This window comes from Struthio camelus, chromosome 1 (genome assembly GCF_040807025.1).
Source record: "Struthio camelus isolate bStrCam1 chromosome 1, bStrCam1.hap1, whole genome shotgun sequence".
In the NCBI taxonomy this organism is placed as follows: domain Eukaryota; kingdom Metazoa; phylum Chordata; class Aves; order Struthioniformes; family Struthionidae; genus Struthio; species Struthio camelus.
This window is the reverse complement of record NC_090942.1, coordinates 78,305,996-78,325,242: the sequence shown is the minus strand read 5'-3', so window position 1 is coordinate 78,325,242 and position 19,247 is coordinate 78,305,996. Positions and strand designations below refer to the sequence as shown.

At 40.1% G+C, this 19,247-nt stretch overlaps 1 protein-coding gene across 11 annotated transcripts in view; it reads right to left on the bottom strand.

Moving 5' to 3' along the window:
- Positions 1-19,247, bottom strand: part of LOC104146640 (patatin-like phospholipase domain-containing protein 2) — a 47,483-nt gene that overhangs the window by 8,857 nt on the left and 19,379 nt on the right. The window contains exons 1-8 of one of the 11 annotated variants that reach the window (XM_068951190.1): positions 13,364-13,773; positions 11,338-11,381; positions 8,829-8,985; positions 8,103-8,161; positions 7,503-7,735; positions 6,506-6,571; positions 2,546-2,755; positions 1,344-1,404 (exon numbers count right to left, since the gene is read on the bottom strand). In XM_068951190.1, the coding sequence (XP_068807291.1) occupies positions 1,344-1,404; positions 2,546-2,755; positions 6,506-6,571; positions 7,503-7,735; positions 8,103-8,115 (583 nt within the window). In that variant the 5' untranslated portion in view covers positions 8,116-8,161; positions 8,829-8,985; positions 11,338-11,381; positions 13,364-13,773. Of the gene's footprint in view, positions 1-1,343; positions 1,405-2,545; positions 2,756-6,505; positions 6,572-7,502; positions 7,736-8,102; positions 8,162-8,828; positions 11,312-11,337; positions 11,382-13,363; positions 13,827-19,247 lie in introns of those variants that run through there. The other 10 variants (XM_068951218.1, XM_068951197.1, XM_068951204.1 and 7 more) reach the window with 10 other exon arrangements.

Genomic DNA, 19,247 nt, shown 5'->3' with positions numbered 1-19,247 from the left:
AAGCTTAATTTAATAAGACAGGAAATGCATAATGAATGAATCTGGAAAGGCTATAGGTATCACCGATTGAGCTTGAAGCAAGATCAACTTTTGACAGAATAAGAACAAAGGTGATCACAGGATCAGCAGTAAGAAAAGGATTTCAGTACGATATACACAGGATATCATGGGGAAGCACAAAGGAAGAATGGCAAGGAATCTCAGATACAGAGACAGATGGCAATGTGCATACAGGGATCTTGTGGGTGCAATACAGCAGAAGAGTCCATCTTAGCACAGGCAACGTCAAATTAGAGGCTGGTTTCTCTTTGTAAAATCTGTTCTTTTAGTCACCTGGAAACAATACCTAAAACAGGACTCTGATTATATATTTAATAATGTTACTAGAAATTCAAACTCTTAAGTAGAACAGTGACCTTCTTTAACAGTGAAGAAATTATTTCAAGACAAGTTGAGTATTTAGTTATAAGAGTATTGGCAGTGAGCACATTAAACTATGGCTGCATTGCAATACTGTAATTGATACTAGCTGTAATGTTACAGACATTATGCTTGAAGTTTCATTCCCCTAATCTGACACAGTTTTATCTCGTTTGCTTCTGCATCCAAGGGGTAGAGGGGCTAGGCATGTTTGACATATGGTTAATTTCATACCAACAAGAAGTTACTATCTTTAACTTGTTTGTCTCTCTCAAAATTGACCAGGACAATAACATTTATGTTGATACAGAATATGCTACCGGGATCCAAAAGCAAAGCAGAACAATTTTCAATACTTCTTCCCAAACTTATCTGGGTCTCAACAACTGCTAAAGTTCCCTTCTTGTAAAATCTTTCATGACACAGACTAAAGATTTGTCTATAACTGATAAAATGTCATTGTTTACAGCTTCCCAACTCCGAACTGTAAGGCTTCACCGACAAATTCACTCGTATGATATGAAAGAGGAATAAGATAACATACAGGTTACACAGAAGAGGGAAACATCAGCCTCATCCTACCCTTCAAGATTAATCCAAAAGGAACTAATAACTTGAATTCCCTAGAGCCAGAATTCTTTGGAAATTTCACTTAACAATGCCTTAATATCCACTTTATATATGTGACAGAAACCCAAACCTCACCTGTAAGTGCAATTTCTATGTGGTGGCACAAGTTACCTCAGGTAAATAGTTACTATGACTGTATGATTTCTATCTACTGAAATTCAGGAGGAGAGCTTAACTTTTCATGCCTTCAAAATCTGGCCCCTATTATCTATAGGCAAACTCCCCTCCTTTTTTTCTTTTTTTAATCCAGGTTAAGGTCACATCATCGATAATTAGCCACAAGCGTAACATACCATTCTCTCTTAAGAATTTAAGAGCATCTGAATATCCTTGCTCACAGATCTCTCCTAGAACCTGCAAGCACAGATAAATGAGTCAGCCAAGTAAAAGGAGATTCCACTTAAGACCAACATTTCACAGAACAAAAAAGTGCCAATTCCATTTGCCCTCCGTTCTTGTAAAAAAATTTTACATTAACAGTTGCTGTAATATAACACAGATTCAAGTTAATGCACCTACTGTGACGATGCGCACGTGAACTTGTCTTTCAACTATCACAGATACACTAAATTATTCATCTAAAAGGACAATATTCTAACTGTATTAGGTCTGCAAGAATTTCCTCCCCTTTTGTTTCTTTGACTAGCCTTTTTATCAGATGCAAGTAACAATGAGGCAGAACGGCTTGGTGGAATATGCCAGTTCCCCTCTTCCTCCCAGTCCTTCCCGTTTCCCAAAACTATGACAAGTCAGCTGTGCAATTCTCACGCTCCAGCTCAAACTTAAGTCTTCCACATGAACACATCTTTTACCAGATGCGACACCAGCTCACTTACTAATGTACATAGTAGTCCTAGACAAAAAAAAAAGAAAAAAATATTTAAAGCCTACATAAGTAGAATTTAACATTTTTTCTTCAAGCGGTCAAAAAAATCTCATTTTGAAAATACATCTACAGCAGTCAGGAACATTACTTGTCTGTAGAATATCTCAAGACAATCGGCCAAATTTGTTCTTCTTTTTTTTTCAGCTTAATCAACTGCAATACATCAGTGTATTCCTCATCAGTTCTGCAATTAACAGTGCTCAGCAAAGTTTAAAGGCAACTCGCCTACGTCAAGTATTAATTGATAGGTTTACAAAAAACCTGCAGCTTCAGATATTCTACTAAGTTCTGAAGCATATGATTAGCAGGTAGACATGAAAGGACTACAAACGTACAGTCATTAATCTACAATTACTGACTTTACAATATAATCCTGTGCTAGTTTCTAAACAAAGAGAGAACGCCAATAGCAGGACATGTATATTTAGACGGAGAGACGTGAAAAACAAGGAGAATGAGGAAAGACTAAGAAAATAGAAACAAGAGGGGAAATGTCACCAGAAAGTTTATATGGTAGATGAAATACTAAGATTACTGTAGCTTTCTGCAGAAGTAAAACTTTTATGTGAAGAAATGCTGTATTATGAACTACATGAGACAGCACGTTACCTTAGGTTCTGGTGGAAAGAGAGCTTGCGTTAAACGATAAAGGTTCCCCAAACTGAACTGAATGCTGGTGTTGGTCACGTTCATCTCATGGAAGTTTGCCGAGTTCCCTTTGGGACAGATATCACACTCCCCAGCAAAAGGTGAAACTGTGATGGTATTCTTAGACTCGTAGTGAGGTAAGTTATCACTGATTCCTCCATCCACATAGCGCTACAGAAATCAGCGGAAATAAGAAGTACAGTAAAAATTTCTAACTAGCAGATTTCCCATTTAAGAATTAAATAGCATTTAAGACCGTAACAAAACAGTATCTGCCTATGCTCTTGGGCCAAGCGTTTACTGTAGTATGGTTTGTCCCTAATGACAGTTAAAAAATCCTACCTGTAGTTCCACAGTTAGCCTAACAGTACTCTCTTTGGGATTTTCTGTGTGTTTAAGAAAGAACAAGTCCATTTCAAGGAGCATAATCCCACACAACATACATTCTAACAAGTGAAGGGCTACCAGGGTGCTTGTGTAGAAAGGGGAACAAAAGTAAATGAACAGTTTACACTTGAAGCTAAAGTTCTTTGATACTAAACCATTCAGCTAGAATAAGAGTTACTTAGAATTACTCTTCAAAAACTTTTGATATAAAAGCATCATAAATATTCAGACATGAAGAAACTGCTATTAAACATGAACAAGCTTTAGGACCCTGTCAACAGTCACAGATATCTGATCCGCTTTGAGTGCAAGTTTAGAAGTTGTTTCAGGTTATGTTTTTGTCCGCTTTGTGTTCAAAACCCCATTTGTGTAGTTTTAGTGCATCACCATCTCAGACATTTTAAGATCCAGGAACTGAAAAATTCTAAAATGGGGCAACAGATCTATGGTGTACCTGATCTAGCTGCTACGGCCAAAGAGAACTCATCCAGTCACTCACAGGAACCTTCTCTCTAACAGCACCAATTTTAGCCAGTTTGTTCTGACAGTGGCAAAAGACCACTCCTCATTACCAGCTTTACTGCTTAGTGGCTGCAGTTTCCTCCTTCCAGACTAGGCACTGACTACACGCCCTGACTAGAATCTGCAGATCCTTGTAAAATACATGGATGTTTTGAACAGGAGCAGCCTGGATTATCAGTGTAGTCTGGCTTGAGATCTACTCTTTGAGCACTCTGAGGAACAAATTAGGAAGAGCACAGCTCAGAGCAATTTATCCAACAGACTCTTCCAGAGCAGCCTATTCCCTTGTGTCAGCATTCCTGGGCACTCTTCTGACCAACAGCGGGCAGCTGCTGCTGAGAAACCTACTACAGGTGTGTAATGAGACACAGAAACATAGAATAGTTGAGGTTGGAAGGGGCCTCTGGCGATCACCTGGTCCAACACCCACTCAACCAGCATCACCTACAGCAGGTTGCCCAGGGCCAGGTCCAGTTGGGTTTCAAATATCTTCAAGGACAGAGACTCTGTAACCTCTCTGGGTAACCTGTTCCAGTGATCCAGCACTTTCATAATGAAATGTGCTTTCTTATGTTTAGATGGAATTTTCTGTGTTTCAGTTTGTGCTCACTGCCCCTGGTCCTGTCACTGGGCACCACTGAAGGCTGGCTCCATCTTCCTTACACCACTCCATCAGATATTTATATACATTGATAAGATTCCTGCTGAGCCTTCTTGTCTCCAGGCTATACAGTCCTGTTACACTATGATATACAGGCAATCAGGAAGTGCTTTACGGAAGTACCAAGTACAGCACAACAGGTTTGGCCAAGAAGCAAAGAAGGAGCCATAGCATGCAGCCCTCTCCTGAAATTACTAAAAGGTGGAAGTGCACGGCTGATGTATCTGGCTCACTGCTCTACACAGCTAAGCAGTTTAAACTCCTTTTGCTGTTTCTGTCCATCCGCTCCCCCTAATAATTTTTGAATCTAAAACCACTGCCATATTTGAAGCAGTTAAAAAACACCCACAAACTTTACAATTGGTAATTAGATAAAGAAGAGACCCCAAACTGATCCCTGTTTTCCAACCTCGTGAGAGAAAGACAGGTAGGTAGCCCTCAGTGAATCTGCTTGATAACAGCATGTCATGAGCCGTATGCCCTGCCTGGCTAGCATGTCACAACATGACTGTCTCTTGCTAAAGGTACGAAGGAGAAAGAAGAGGAGGAGGAAGAAAGTAAGGGAGAAAGAGCTCAAATTCACCAGAAATTAGCATTTGCTATCTCGACTGCTTACAGAATAACTGGCCAAAAATTGAACTACAAAAGTTTTATATGACGGAAACATTTTCAGACAAAAACACCCGTTCTCCTTTTTCCTTTTACTGTGTTACTGTATAAAAATGCAATATGCTCAGGAAGAAATTGCTCTAAAAACACCCTGAGTTTTATTTTTTTGTAGTATGTAATTCAAGAGCAGTACCCTATGCTGTTACATATTACTACCATTGCACAACAATTCAAAGTTACCCTCCAATTTTGGTTTTAAAGCATACATGCACGAAGCACCGAACTAGTTAACAGCAGGTTGCTGCCACACTACAAAGTTTAAATACCTGACATTCTGCTGTGCTTAAGCCCTAGAAGAGTCACTCCAAGCATATGCAAGTGTGGTATTCTTCCCAAGTTACAGCAAAAATAAACTGCAACATTTTCTCAGCCTCCTATACATTAAAATCATATGACAATCACTGCAAAGGTCAAATGGATGTAGCGATTCCTTCCCTCAAAACATGAGCAAATACAGCATCACTTGTATGTTTTTATAGTCTGAATTAAGCCTTTTAAAATAACATTGTTGTCTGGCGACAAGAACTCAATAGGCAGATTAGTCTGGATCCACCTAAACCTTGGACCGAGTTCAACGTTCTGTTTTCATAACACCTTTAATCTGAAAGGGTTTAAGGGGGCATACAAGATGTGGAAATGCAAAAAAGAAAAATCTTCATACAGTTCTAGTCATTTCTGTTTTTAATTTTAGCATGGAGAAGAAAATACGTTTCATAGCTATCCTTGTCCTTTTTGCACTTCCAGTTAGCCTTGAGAACAGCCTGTACTAAGCCACTGTTAAGGATGCTTTTGAGTTTTACTTCAATACTTTTCCCCTCTTCTTGCCTAAAGAGCCATCAAAGTTGGAAGGAAAGCAAAGGCAAATTAACATAACATCATAACAAAAAGTAATTAATGCTACTGCTTTGACATGAAATGCATATAGGCTTCCAGATCTGTTATTCAGAATACCTGCAACAAATCACACTGTTTAACTTTTCTGCAGATGTCGCCCCTTTAATGGGAGATCAGGTAAAACCCAGTATAGTAATGAAGTATTAAGAGGTTTTATAACCAGTAAATCCTGTTAAGCAATTAAAGAAACGATCACATTGATACTTCACCTTTAAGGAGAAACCTTTCTTGCATTGAATACAAAGGACAATAGCAGAAGACATTAAAAAGGTTGATTTACATCTGAGTATGGAACCTTAATCCAGTTTTAAGGCAGACCTATATATTGCAAAAATACCCAGGTATACAATATAGGCTCTCAGGAGATTTTTTTAATTGAGCAAGTATTTAAGTTACCCTTCCTATAAATTTAGGTAGGTAAAGAAGAAGCACTATCTCTGTCTGTCTTAAAACATTCATCCTTAAAAATCTCGCACTGTGTTGCTAGTTTTGAGTACCTTTTTTTACCTTTTTTTTTTTACTGCATCAGAAATGAGAGAAATTTAAGGGGCACGTGTGTGTTTCAGGGTGGGGAAGAAGCATACAGAATAGATTTTCTATTTCCAACACATATAGTGTTCCCTCACCATTTTGAAAGGCCGTAAAATACAGCTGCAGTACTAAAAACTCTGATAGACGTATTAATTTTATACTAGGAAAACAAAACAAAAAAAAAAGTACACTGTCTTTCAATATTTGTAGAATAACTAGAGCTACTTTTAGATCTTAACAACAGAATAGAGACTTACCACACCTCTAAACGATGGTGGAATTAGGCCACAATAAATAGGAACAAATGAACTACAGATTAAAGCCTGTGAAGAAATGAGACCACATAAATTAAAGGGTAAACTGTTCTGTTATTGCAAGTATCATATGTCTATGCTTTCTCATTTAAGAATTAACGGTCCTGAGAAAACACATTGTCAACATAACATTAATTCAAAAGTGAACTCAGGAACTGTTTTAGTTCTACACCTCCCTTTCCTGTCCCAAAGTACTCCAGGCTAGCACTTCACAGTATTCTCTTCAGATGTTAGCAAAAAAAAAAAAAAGTTTTTTGGTTTTGTTTTGTTTTTTTACTTTCTATTTATTTCTATCTTCTTTCCTCTTAAAAGGAAAAAGTTAATATCAATCGTTATTTTAACATGGAGGTAGAGTATCCCATACATTTTTTTTAAATATAACCACACCCTATCTGAATAAAAAAGGATTAAGACTCACAAAAAGACCATTTCAAGTAATGCTAATTAGCATGTAATTACAAAGGAGAAGCCCATAACCATTCCCTCAAGCTATACATTTTCTGAATAACTAAAGTAACTAATTGGGGACACAAATCTTGAAACTCTGGGATCATACCACACTAGCTTTTTCACTAAGAATTTAAAAAGCTGTTTTTGATTGTTTCCTGATCATTCTTCTTATAATAATAACCTTACAAATTATTTTATTCATAAAGATATAGTTTCATTACATACACAGCACTTTAAGGGAGAAGTTTACCCTTTACAAAATCGAACCCTCACACCTATTCATTGACAATTCACAGAGATACGTTAGCTGGGAAAACTAGTAAGCGAATTCTGCATAATGAAGCTTGAGTTAATCTTTAAAATATTGTGAAAGTCATAATATTCTAAAATGTTTAAAAAGAAAAGCCAATGGATGATACTAAATGGACTTGAGATAAGATGACAGAATCTTTAAAAAGTTGCCATATACAGTTATTGGAAATCAACATACCTGGACAACTTCTTCTTTAGAGTTAAAATTAGATATCAATGCATTTTTACCATCCGACACTCTAGTCAGTGAAATACACAGCCTGCCTGATGACAACTGATGAGTGTTTTCCGGAAGATTTCTCATTAGTCCATCTCTTATTATCTTTATCACATTAAAGGAAGGATGAAGGGGACCAAGATTTCGCTTTCTAGCTTCTTTGGCTAATGCCAGAACATCTGCACAAGCTTCAGCTGAAAGTAAAAAGCATATCACTAAGATCAGAAAACATTTCAGAGCAACGTTATTTAAAAAAACCAACCAACCAACCACCGCCCTACACACTTCCAGTACGAGAACATCTCTAGAGCTCCAGTTTTTCTCTCTGATTATCAGCATTAAAACCTAAAAACTTTTAAACAGATTAAGAAACAAAACACCTTTCCATTTTCAATTAGTTAGTGGCTGACTCTTCACCAAAATGAGTCCTAAGTATCAACTTATGCTCATATGCTTATGATGCATATAAGTAGACTGTAGGTGTAAAATATCTATATAAGGTGCTTCCATTAGCAAGCATTAGTTCCAGAAGCATGTTCTTTAAGGAAAAAGATGAATAACCTTCCAAAAGCATGAATCATCCGTGCATGAACGTGTTCCATATGCAACATCCAGGAAACCTACAGTGTACAGTAAACAGATTTAAGGCCCACAGTATCTCTCCTGAAAAAAGGAATAGGTCTAACACCTCTCACGCAGATTTTCACATAAGTCTTTTTTTTTTTTCCTCCAATACATAACAGACATATAATCAATTTCACTCCAGTTATATTTTCATTGGCTTTAGGAGCTAGATCAAACCGCTACCGAATAAATGGTTGTTAAGAATGGTTTAACTGCTCTTCAGGAACATCCAAACCATTTTAGCAACCACACACCTAGCCAAAGTTAACAAGAATAACATCTCACCCACCTGCAATGTTTTGTTTAAATATTTAAAATTACTCTATCTCATCTCTGCAGGGCATACTTTGGGGATACTGCTTGATAAACAGGTCTGCTTGATGGGGAGGCAGGGAGAGAGAAGGGAGGGCAAAGTAACAGGTCATTATCCGGACTGATATGCTGCAAGGTCATCCAAAAATATGTTCAGAACTTGTATATTTTAACTTACATAGCTGATGTCTAGAATAAATAGGATTTAACTTACCAAACTAAACATGAACTAGCGGCACAGCACTTCGCTTAAGCCTCGGAGTTGGGATTAATTTCTCAAAATACTAGCTTCCTACAATGTTATTTTTGACTTAAGTGGCATTATCTAAAGCTTTCTTATTCTTCACTCACTCGCTCTTTCAAACATAGACTGCTGGTTATCTCCAAATAAATCCAAGGTACCAAGCATACTCCATTTTTACCATTAGGATTTTTTCAATTCTGCCCTTGAGGAGTGAAGTCTTGGGCCACGAATACACTGACACCAATGGCCTCGTCCTGCTTCCCACTCCAGAAAAAAGAAAAAATTTAGATGCAGTTCAGCGTTCAAGATCAAATAGATGTTTACATTGGTAAAACACATTTCACGTATAGTTGAAAAAAATGGCACAAGTCACATTCTAGCAAGTTAAAAAGTTATTTTTAAAAGCAGCTACACAGACAATTTTAGCAATTCTATTACTGCGCACTCAGATATAAATCATTATATATATAAAACTAATTGAGCAATGTTCCATCTTCTCAAATGTTTAAAGATAGAAATCAGGCCCATCTCAGAATTTTCAGATGTTTGAGATACTGAACTACCAGAACTCTGTCCGGGAAGAGCAGTCTGACTAAATACAGTGTTTTCTTTTTGCAAAAATAAGTATATTTTCAAAAACTTCTGCACCAACTACATAAGTTGCAGTCACTAGAAAAGAGAACAAGAAACACTGGGTACGTGGGCACCTGACCAAACAAAACACACACACTCAGTTCTCTGCCAAGATTTAACCCTGTTTTTCTGGCTAGAATCCTTTAAAATTTAAGGGCAAGGCATCCTTATGTATGAAGCATGTTAACAACTTCACTCATTTGCACTGCAGTTCTATTTCTACACAAAAGAAAATAAAGTAGGCCAATGTTCTCTACCACTCCTGTGGTATGACTATTTATCTCCCCTGTAAACAAAGTCAGGCAAGTATCAGCTCACCTTTACTTACCCAATTAAATAGCTGCAAAACTGATGACCTCTAACAACTTAGATATGAACTCCCCTTCTATTGACCTCCTTTCAGAAAATAACTGCCTATCAAAAGGAGGTCTGATTTCACATCTCTTCCACACAAAGATTTCTCTCTCTTCCCCTCTCCTATATTTCTAAAATCTGAAACTCAGGAGAAAAAAAAAAATTGTGGAATTACATGTGAGGTAGCCTTTGGGGAAAAATGTTTAAAAACAAACCAACCAACCAACCCACATATTTTGTTTATTGTAACCTATTCTAAATCTTAGAAGTATTCTTAACCAAAAAAAAAAAAAAGACATTGTGTTTCTTTGAGAGTTATATGACATGAAAAATTAAAACTTCATTAATTCAACAGTTGAAGTATTCCACCTTCCTTTGCTTCTCCATCCCCCACTCAACAGGACCAAAATATAGAGTTACCTCTTAGAAGGGTCTATTCGAAATGGAATTTTACCCTTCCATGGCAACAGAAAGGGACAGAAGGCTAGAGCTCAAGTCAGAGCAGAATTGTAAGCAGACCTTGGCAGAAAGAGATTAATATTCGCATTAATTAATGAAACAGAAGAGATTAATGTCCGCATTAAACTATTAAGGTTTCCATAGAGTAAAACCTTAAGTTATATTTACCCCCCCCACACACACACCCATACTTTTTCAGTGTGACTTTAGAATGGATGACCACAGCAACAAAAGAGTATCTCATCTCCCAGACATCTATAGGGAAGATCTAAAAGAGCAGAGTGTATCCTAACAGTTTGAGTTTGGAGTAGCCTGGAACACGCATCATCCTCAAAAGAATAGCCACCTCCAAGCGTCTCCCTTCACCTTCTCCTGACCTGAACAGAGGAAGCGTCTTCCTCTATCTAGAGGAGCACAATTTCTTTCTATTCAATGGTTAAGGTTCGCATGAAGTCAAACTTGAAATTTTATGCACTGCAAGTTTGCACAACCAACAGGTAACAAGAAGCACAACGAAAAGGTAACAAGAAGCACAACGAAAGTGCTTTAGCTGCATACCTCAAATAGATAAAATACGTTAAGTCAATTTTAATTTAAAAACCTATACACCTATATACATACATATGCACAGCTTTATAGAGAAAAAATAAACTAAAAACTTTTGTCATGAAAAATATGAGATGAGACTCATAACCATAACTGTAGATTTAAGAAAATAACAAACACTGAAATTAAAGTATATCATTGTAAAGGAGTTGTACAATACCCAGGAACTAATGAAATACATCAAATTATTATGCCACATAACGTTTCTTTAGAGCTTATTTATGATCCTCTATTTTCATAGAAGTATTTTTCTAACTCATAGAAAACTAATTGATAAAAAGATATGGAATTAACATCGGAATACCTTCTTTGTTTGATGACTTTACAAGGATTCATAGGTTTTAGGAAGCAGCTGGTTTTAAAGTCTCTTCTAACAGAGAAATATTTACAAGCCTCCCCTCCCTTTTCCTTTTTTTCAGTTTCCAGAAGGAAAGCATTTGCTTGTAAAATATAATATTTTGGGTAGCGATCACACGCTCACTGGTAAATCTGTTATTTACAGAAAAGCTAAAATCCCAGTTGGCCTGTAGAGAAAGAAGTTAAGAGTAATGTGAAGTTACTCACCTGAGTTGAGTTAAGAGTAATTTGAAGTATACTTATTCGAAATTCTGAAAATTTAAAAAGCTGTTAATATCACACACCCTCAGGTAAACAATATGTACTTTTTCTGCCTAAAAACATTTTGAATATTTAAGTAGTATCCAAGTGTTCTTAAATCATTTACAGTTATTTAAAGCCTAAAACTGGCTATATTCTAAACAGGTATGATGGGTAGATATGCTTTAAAAACCTATGTTAGGCTCATAACGACTCATGTAAGTGTATTATTTTAGTACACTTCAGTAAACTTAAATTAAAAAGTGTCAGTAGCACAGACATTGCTCACACTTTGAAGAAACTAAGAAAGTGAAGTGATAGAGATCACTGGCTATGCAGTGGGGACTAGCATTTGACAGCATTACTCTTTCGCAGATACAGAGAACTTCATCTCATTTTAGTCAATGAGTAGTTCCCTCAGAAGTTAAAAAACAAACAAAAACCACATCCCAAATAAGCTGTGTGTTTTCCTCTCCTGATCTATGAGTAAAGTAAAATCTGAATTTACAAGATCCTCTAGTTCTGAACATGTTAAGGGCACTGTGAAGAAAAGCAGTTTGAGTCATTAACTAGTCAAGCCTTTGTTCAGTGGATCTGTTTGATTTATAAGGCAAATCATTTTTATGTTTCTACACATATCTTGTACACTGTTTAACTGCATTCTAGTCACTGTCCTAAACAACCTGATATTTTACTTGTATCAAGCTGCTTTAATGCCTAGCATGTCCAATTTATTAGATAAGCATATGCTCTGGTTCTCTCAAGCCCTAAATAGGTGAAAGTAAGGTATACTTTTGTTATTGCCAGACAATAAGTGCTTATTTCACCACAGAGGCTATATTTAGCTGGAAATTGAAATCTTTCATTTAAAAAATCCAGTATAAATACAAAGCAAGATTAAATCTATTACTTAAACTATTATTAAAATCAGTGATTTAAATCAATTCAGTTTCTGATCATATACTTAAGTGACCTACGGAATATACACTGTGCATAGATTAAAGAGGAAAAGCACGTTAAAGCTAACCTAAGCCGTGACTTTAACTCTCTAAACCCTACCTCAAGAAAGGAGAAGCTTTAGAGAAAGCAACTTAAAGCTAACTGAGACTTGGTGAGCAAAGATGAGTACAGAAGAGATGCATTTATTATTTGTCAATGAAGGGCAGGGAACCTATTTCAAACTGACAGCATTAGTTTGCCTGCTTTGAAGGGTGTTATGATTCGGCCACCTCCTGCTCTCCCTACAGTTTTTAGTTCCTCTACTTCACATACAGGTAAGAGCAATTGTCATCAACCCAGTCTTGCAATCCCGAAGCCAGGAGGAAGGAGAGCTCCTCAGACGGACAGGCACATCTATCTTTGTACCTAGCAGTAAACCTGGAATATTTGACTACATAAGCGTTGAAATCTGGTGAGATACTGACAAAATCACATCTCGAGGCTGGAAGGTTGCTAAATATCCCACCGAGCTCACGGCATACTAACTTTACTGCCTGTTTCTTCTCCCCCTTGAGCACACATACACCCTTCATGTGTTTTACTCAGGGGTAAGAGGAGCACGGGATAAGCGAATAAAAAAAAATGACAGTCCAACAGCTACAGCCTAAGGCCATGCAACCCTCTCGAGTGTAACTTAAGAAGTCACGTTCCCCCTTGGGGGCAGTTTGAAAGCAAAGAAAAATAAAAATACCTGTCGCCCCTCCAGCTGCCTCAGCCCCCCCCCCGCCCAAAAAACACATCAGCGTCGCAAACGCGCCCCCTCCCCCGAGCTCCCCTCACGCAACAGTAACCGCCGCAACCGTCATCCGCTCGCGTTCCCCTCACGCAGCAGTAACCGCCGCAACCGCCGCCCCCCCCGCCCTCGTGCTCCCCTCACGCAGCAGTAACCGCCGCCCCCCCCTCCCTCCCTCCCCGCGCTCCCCTCACGCGGCAACCGCGGCCAGCCGCAGCCCCCGCCCCGCCGCCAGAGGAAGAAGAGGGCAGGGCCGCTCACCTAGAGAGCCGCCGCCGACGAGCACGGCGCCGGCCAGCGCGCCGGCCGAGGCCCCGTAGATGTGCCGGGCGTCGCGGATGATGTGCGGGGCGTGCTCCTGCAGGCAGGTAGCCGCGCCGATGTGGTAGACGCCCAGGAAGCCGCAGCCGGCGAACGAGACGCTCCAGCCGCGCTCGCGGTTCAGCATCGTCGCCGGCAGGGAGAGGGGGAAGGAGGGGGCGACAGGTGGGGGAAGGTCCCTCGCGAGGGCGCGGCGCGGCGCGGGCCGACGAGCGGAGGAAAGAGCGGAGCTGCCACAGGTCGCGGGCGAGGCGAGGCGAGACGCTCCAGCCGCTGCCAGCCAGCCGACCGACCGACGGACGTCGCGACGGCGGCGCAGGCCGTCCGGCCGCTTACATGCCGGCCACGCCCAGCACCGCGAGCGTGCGAACGAGCCAATCCCGCGCTGCCGCTGGCCACGCCCCCTCTGGCGTTGTGATGGCACAAGGCGCCTCAGCCAATCGAAGGGGAGACCCGCCGGTCACCCCCCCCCCACGCTCGGTCGGGCCGGGGGCGCGGGGCCGGCTCCCCCCCCCCACCCCGAGGGAGGCTCGGGGCTAGGGCGGCGGCGAGCCCCAGGCCCCAGCACGCTCCCGCGGCCCCAGGAGCTCCCCCCGGGGCTCCTCCCAGTGCAGCCGCGGGCTCGCTTAAGAGTGCGTGTAGCCCATACATGCTGTGAAAACGGGAAAGCGCGGATTTAGCAATTATCCTGATTATCCGAGGCTCGAAAGAATACATTGCGCTAGTTTATATATAATCATTTGTATTTCATTACCTGCTTTAGGAGCAAGCACTGGTTAAAGTCGTAATCCTGTAATAAACTTTTTAAAGAGAAGAAATTTCATGATACTAGCACACTTATAAACGGAAGATTATTCTGTAATATGCTTTTTCCTAAGTGTATCAAACTGTTAACTTACGCAATTTCTGTGTTCAGTGGGCATGTTTTATCAACGCTTTGCAGACGGAAGTAACAAGCAGAGCAGTTAAGTGTTATTCAAAGTCTAAGTATACACAGTGGCATTTAATAGAGTTTTGAAAGTACTCAACTGACTAATTTAGCAAAATCAGGAGCCAGGTATCAATAGGCTTTTGGAGGTCCTGAAATGGCATCTTTAAGCACCTGAACAGGTTTACAAATCTGTCAGCACACCGACAGCTTGGTTGGCTGTAGCTGGTTAATTTGATCACTTGCAGTCGTCTTTACAGAATTCATACTGCTCAATGCAGTGCCACGTGATGTTTAAGTTATCCCATATGTTTATTAGCACAGTGCTGTGCAGCGCTCTGTCTGTGGCGACATAATATGCCTGTATTAAGGTGGTGCTGTCTGCATCAGTGTAGCCATACCATCGTAGCATCCAAGGCTGTAGATACGCCCTAAGTGTAGATACGCCCTACTGACGTCCTCTGGAAGTTCTCAAAAGCCATCTGAACGCTTCCAGGTAGGACTTAACTCTCTGTAAAATGTACTGATTTCCTCTAAAAACTGTGAGATGAACTGGTAGTGAACCTAACCTTGTCCCCATCTCCAGAAAATCCCAGATACTCCAGTAGGCTTGCTCTGCAGGCTCACCCTCCTCGCTGGAGAGGGTGAGCACCCCAGAGAGGAATCCACAACAACCAGCTCACCCACTGGGAAGCTGCCCAGAGCTGGACTATGAAAACACGGAGAACAGCACTCCACTGAAATCCTTTAGGGTTTAATTGCCTCACTCGTGGCCACAGAAAACTTCTTTAGCTACTTGCATCCACTGTCATATCCCAGCAGTGGAATTTAACAGCATCTCAAAAGCGTCAGAGTATCATACTTCAGAAATACAGCTGGGGGAGGTTGTGTTGTGCAATTCTTAATAATACAGAGCACACTCCCAGGAAGAGACAGCCTGATTCAAGCCCTTCAGCCTGAAATGGTTTGAAGCCACGCTGAGCAATCACTAGTTTTACTCAGAAAATTTTCAAACAATTGCTAGATAAAACACACAATATGGTGAGAGACTCAGGATTCCTCCAAGTGACCACCACAACCACTGGCCCATACTTTAAATTTTCCTTTTGGCAACTTAGCTCTCCAGCCACCCTTCTGCTGCTGCGCCGTGCACCATGTTCATTCCTAGTTCTACCATTTCAACAGAGAGAGCACTAAGTGTCCCAATCCCAATCCTGCCTGTCATTTAGGCTTGTCATTTAGGGAAGCAGAAGGTGTGAAACCAAACCCATTTTGCTTCAGAGGGAAGGAGGGAGCTGAAAATAGATATGAAGCCACATCCCACACTTCTTGAAGCCTATTTCATTAAAAAGGTGAGTGCGGCAACTACTTTCTTTCCATTCTCTTCTAAAGGAAAGGGCCAGCTCCACTGCATTCTCTAGTCTATCCGTGTGCCCTCTCACACACTGTACTTATAGCTTAAGTAGAAGAGTGCCATTTCTTAATCCAGGCTCTTGGGAAAGGGACACTGAGGCATTCAGAAAGGGACAGTTTTGAACATCTGTGGAAATTTCACATGGAGAGCCAGTTAAATAGCAGCTGAGTAGGGGATTTTAGGAACATTATCCTGTAAATTGGTTTATCAGGTTTAAACTCCTCAATTTTTCATGTAGACATCATCTCATTTTAACAGTTTGTATTCCTAAACTGTCACAGGAAGGCTGTTCCTGAACCTCTTCTTTTTTAATAGAAAGAATCTTCTCATTTTCACTCTTAAGTTGTACCTGGCCAGTTCATCTCCATCTGCTCTTGTACTAACTTTGTCCTTCTACTTTAGTAGCTCCTTTCTTTCCCCAGCGTGTTTGGAGCTGTCAGCCATATTCCCTGCCAGCTCTCATTCTGTGATACTCAGCCAGCTGAGCTCTTAAATTCCTCTCACAAGGAAGATGCTACGAATCCTCCCTGATCAGCACTGTAACCAGTCCTTCAGAGAAGGTTTCACTAGAGCCAATCTTTAGTGGGGAAGCTGCATCACTAATTCGGATGACTCAGAAGAAACAGGTTCTTCCCCACCTCAGCTTAGTCTAATTTTTTAAACGTATATATTACTATCCCCAGTGCACAACACCAGGTTTGCTCCCAACACTGTGCTCCCCTTCCTGCTTGATACCTATTCTTTTCTCAAAACCAATTTCTATCCCCTTAAGCTGCTCCCTAACAGATCTATTTGTCTAGTACACATCCCCCTCCATCTTCCCCAGCTTAGCAAATGGCTTCTCAGACAGAATATCAGCAGAGGCACAAATAGACAGGATGGATTGCATTTCCTTTCCCTGGAAAATCAGCTATCTTACCAAAAAGGTAGATTAGTTTAACTCACTATACTTTTGGCTAATCACTGTCTAGCTCATCTCCCTTTTATCTCCAGGCTTATGAAGATAGTTATCCTTCCTCTCAAAACTTGTTCTAATTCCTTCCTTTGTTTTTTTTTTTCAGTTCACATTTTAATGTTTATGCACTTAATTCCAACTATTGGTTTGTCTGCACAGCACATAGCTGTTTAGGGTAAAGATCTTTGAGCTAGCTCTAAAAAAAGAGCCATCTGAGTTAGCTGATGCAACCTCATCATAGCCACTACCAACCAACCCTACTGCAGTTATACAATATGCAGTTTCAAGAGTGTCTCATTGATCTCAAGCATCACTACAAATACTGTGCTGCAATCTGTACTGCAGACATATAAATCCTTTCTTGAATCTACTCCATAATCATTTCTCAATAAGAACAGGGAAATGAAATGATGACCGCAAAGGCCAGGTACAGAAATCAAGTGTAGCTTGACCCTGGTAAAACCTACCAGGAAATCTGAACACAGCTTACAAAGTTCTGTAAACAGATGTCAACCCAGACCAATGTCTGGCATGTATGGGTGTGCCATCTGTCCATCATTTAGCCCCTGAAAGCTTCTCCATTAATCCTTTCCATTTAGCTGCCACGTTAATTATGATGTAGGTGTGTTATTTTCCTAAGATATTGATTAAATCAAATCTACTATCGTAAAAGAACAGAGAAACTGATAGGGCATTTGTAAACTCCTCAGAGTGCTTTTAACTCCTCAGAAGAAAGGTGTGTTTTAAGCACTAAATTTAATGAAGGCATATAATTGATAGAAAAAGGAACTACATAGAATAGAGTACAAATAGGAGCACTACCGAACAGGTAACAAATGATCAAGTCTGAGATCTTGGCCAACCTTGAAACTCTGATCTCTCACCAGAGAGGGAAGGAGATGAGCTCAAGAAAGTAAGTCGTCAGCCCTGCTTGGAAACAGTGAACCTTCTCCATAACTTCGAGGAACTCATTAATAATCATCGATCTCTCACATAGCACTTTTCATAAAGCATTTTACAAGGAAATGACATACCATGATATCCATTTTCATGGGAGAGGGGGGAAAGGACACAGTAGCGAAGTCTGCCCAGTATCACTCAGCAAGGCCAGTTTCAAAGCTGGGTCTAACTTCCTGAGTGCTAGATCAGATTAATAGCTTAGTGCTTGCCTAAAATGATAGCAAAGTACTTACTCTAGGATTTTTAGAGTTCACACCTTAACTCACTAGTACACTCTGTCATGTGTGTGTATGTGTGTGAGAGGACTTTGGGCTCGCCTTATCAACTTATGATCTACTCAATGAATAGAAACATCAAAAAAATAGAAAATGATCCGTGCTCTAGGAACATTATATTGTAAAAACGTTCTGAAGAAACACAAAGTTGATGTAATTTACGTGCCTGTGGTGAAAAGCCCAACCTTGTCTCAAGATAGGAAGCCTCATTCTCCTGTTCCTAAAAGGATCCAAAGAACAAAACAAAGGAATGGGTTTCATGCCCTTTGAGATCTCTTATGTGGGATGCTGTAGGTTCACCCCTTGTGAACACATGGATAGACAATTACTGGCATCAGTGGAGAAAGAATATGGTATCTCTGTTATTCAGGTTACTCCCATTTATGTACCTCTGAAGATGCCAATTTGTAAGAGGAATGAATTATAATCAGTAACAGAAATGAATACTGCTCCTTTATCACGATTATCCTGTATTACTGCGGCACACACTAGAGGAATTCCTATTAGATCCATGACCAAAAGACCAAAGTATCGACTATTCAACGTGTATGAAGAACCACAAAGCAGGGAAGTAAAAGTATTGGGTTACAGAGAGAGGTAGGCTGAGGACAAATACTATGATACAAATGAGCTGGACAAGGAATGCCTTTTCAGTCCTCGCACCAGTACTCTACATGCACATTGCTCTCTTCACCTATTTCTGCCATGTGGCTTCTAAGAAGCAGAGGCAGAAAAAGAATATTTAAATGTTCCTGGCCAAAATGAGTTCTTGCAGTTTTTTCATCTGATTGCAAGACTTTGGGAACTCCAATTCAAATGCCCTCACTACACTCTATGTTAACCTTTACAGTGAAGCTATAATTGGCACAAAAGTTGTTCTTACTCCGTTACTGGCTTCCAGTGGTATTAACCAACGACACAGGCAGTTTATGTGGGATTTTTTTTTTTTTTCCTCATCACATGTCATATTATGACCCATTAAGCCTGCAGCAGTCTCAGGTTAACTACTCTCAGGTTTCATTGGCAAGAGATGGAAAGTAGGTCTTTTCTAGTGAAAGATAGTGACCTGCTTTCCCCTTGGGCCTGATCTTGTTAGCTTTTGAGCAAGACTTTGGGGTTTAGGTCAATGTTTTGGTGATTAAATTCCTGAGAGATCATGGTAGGGCTTACTGAGGCAGTAGAAGTGTAAGAGGATGATCTCAAAAGTGGTTTGTAGAGAGCTAATACCGTAGATGCTGATAATTTCTGAGTCATTCTAGTGAAGTTTTTAGACTTCAGAGCATAATCGTAAT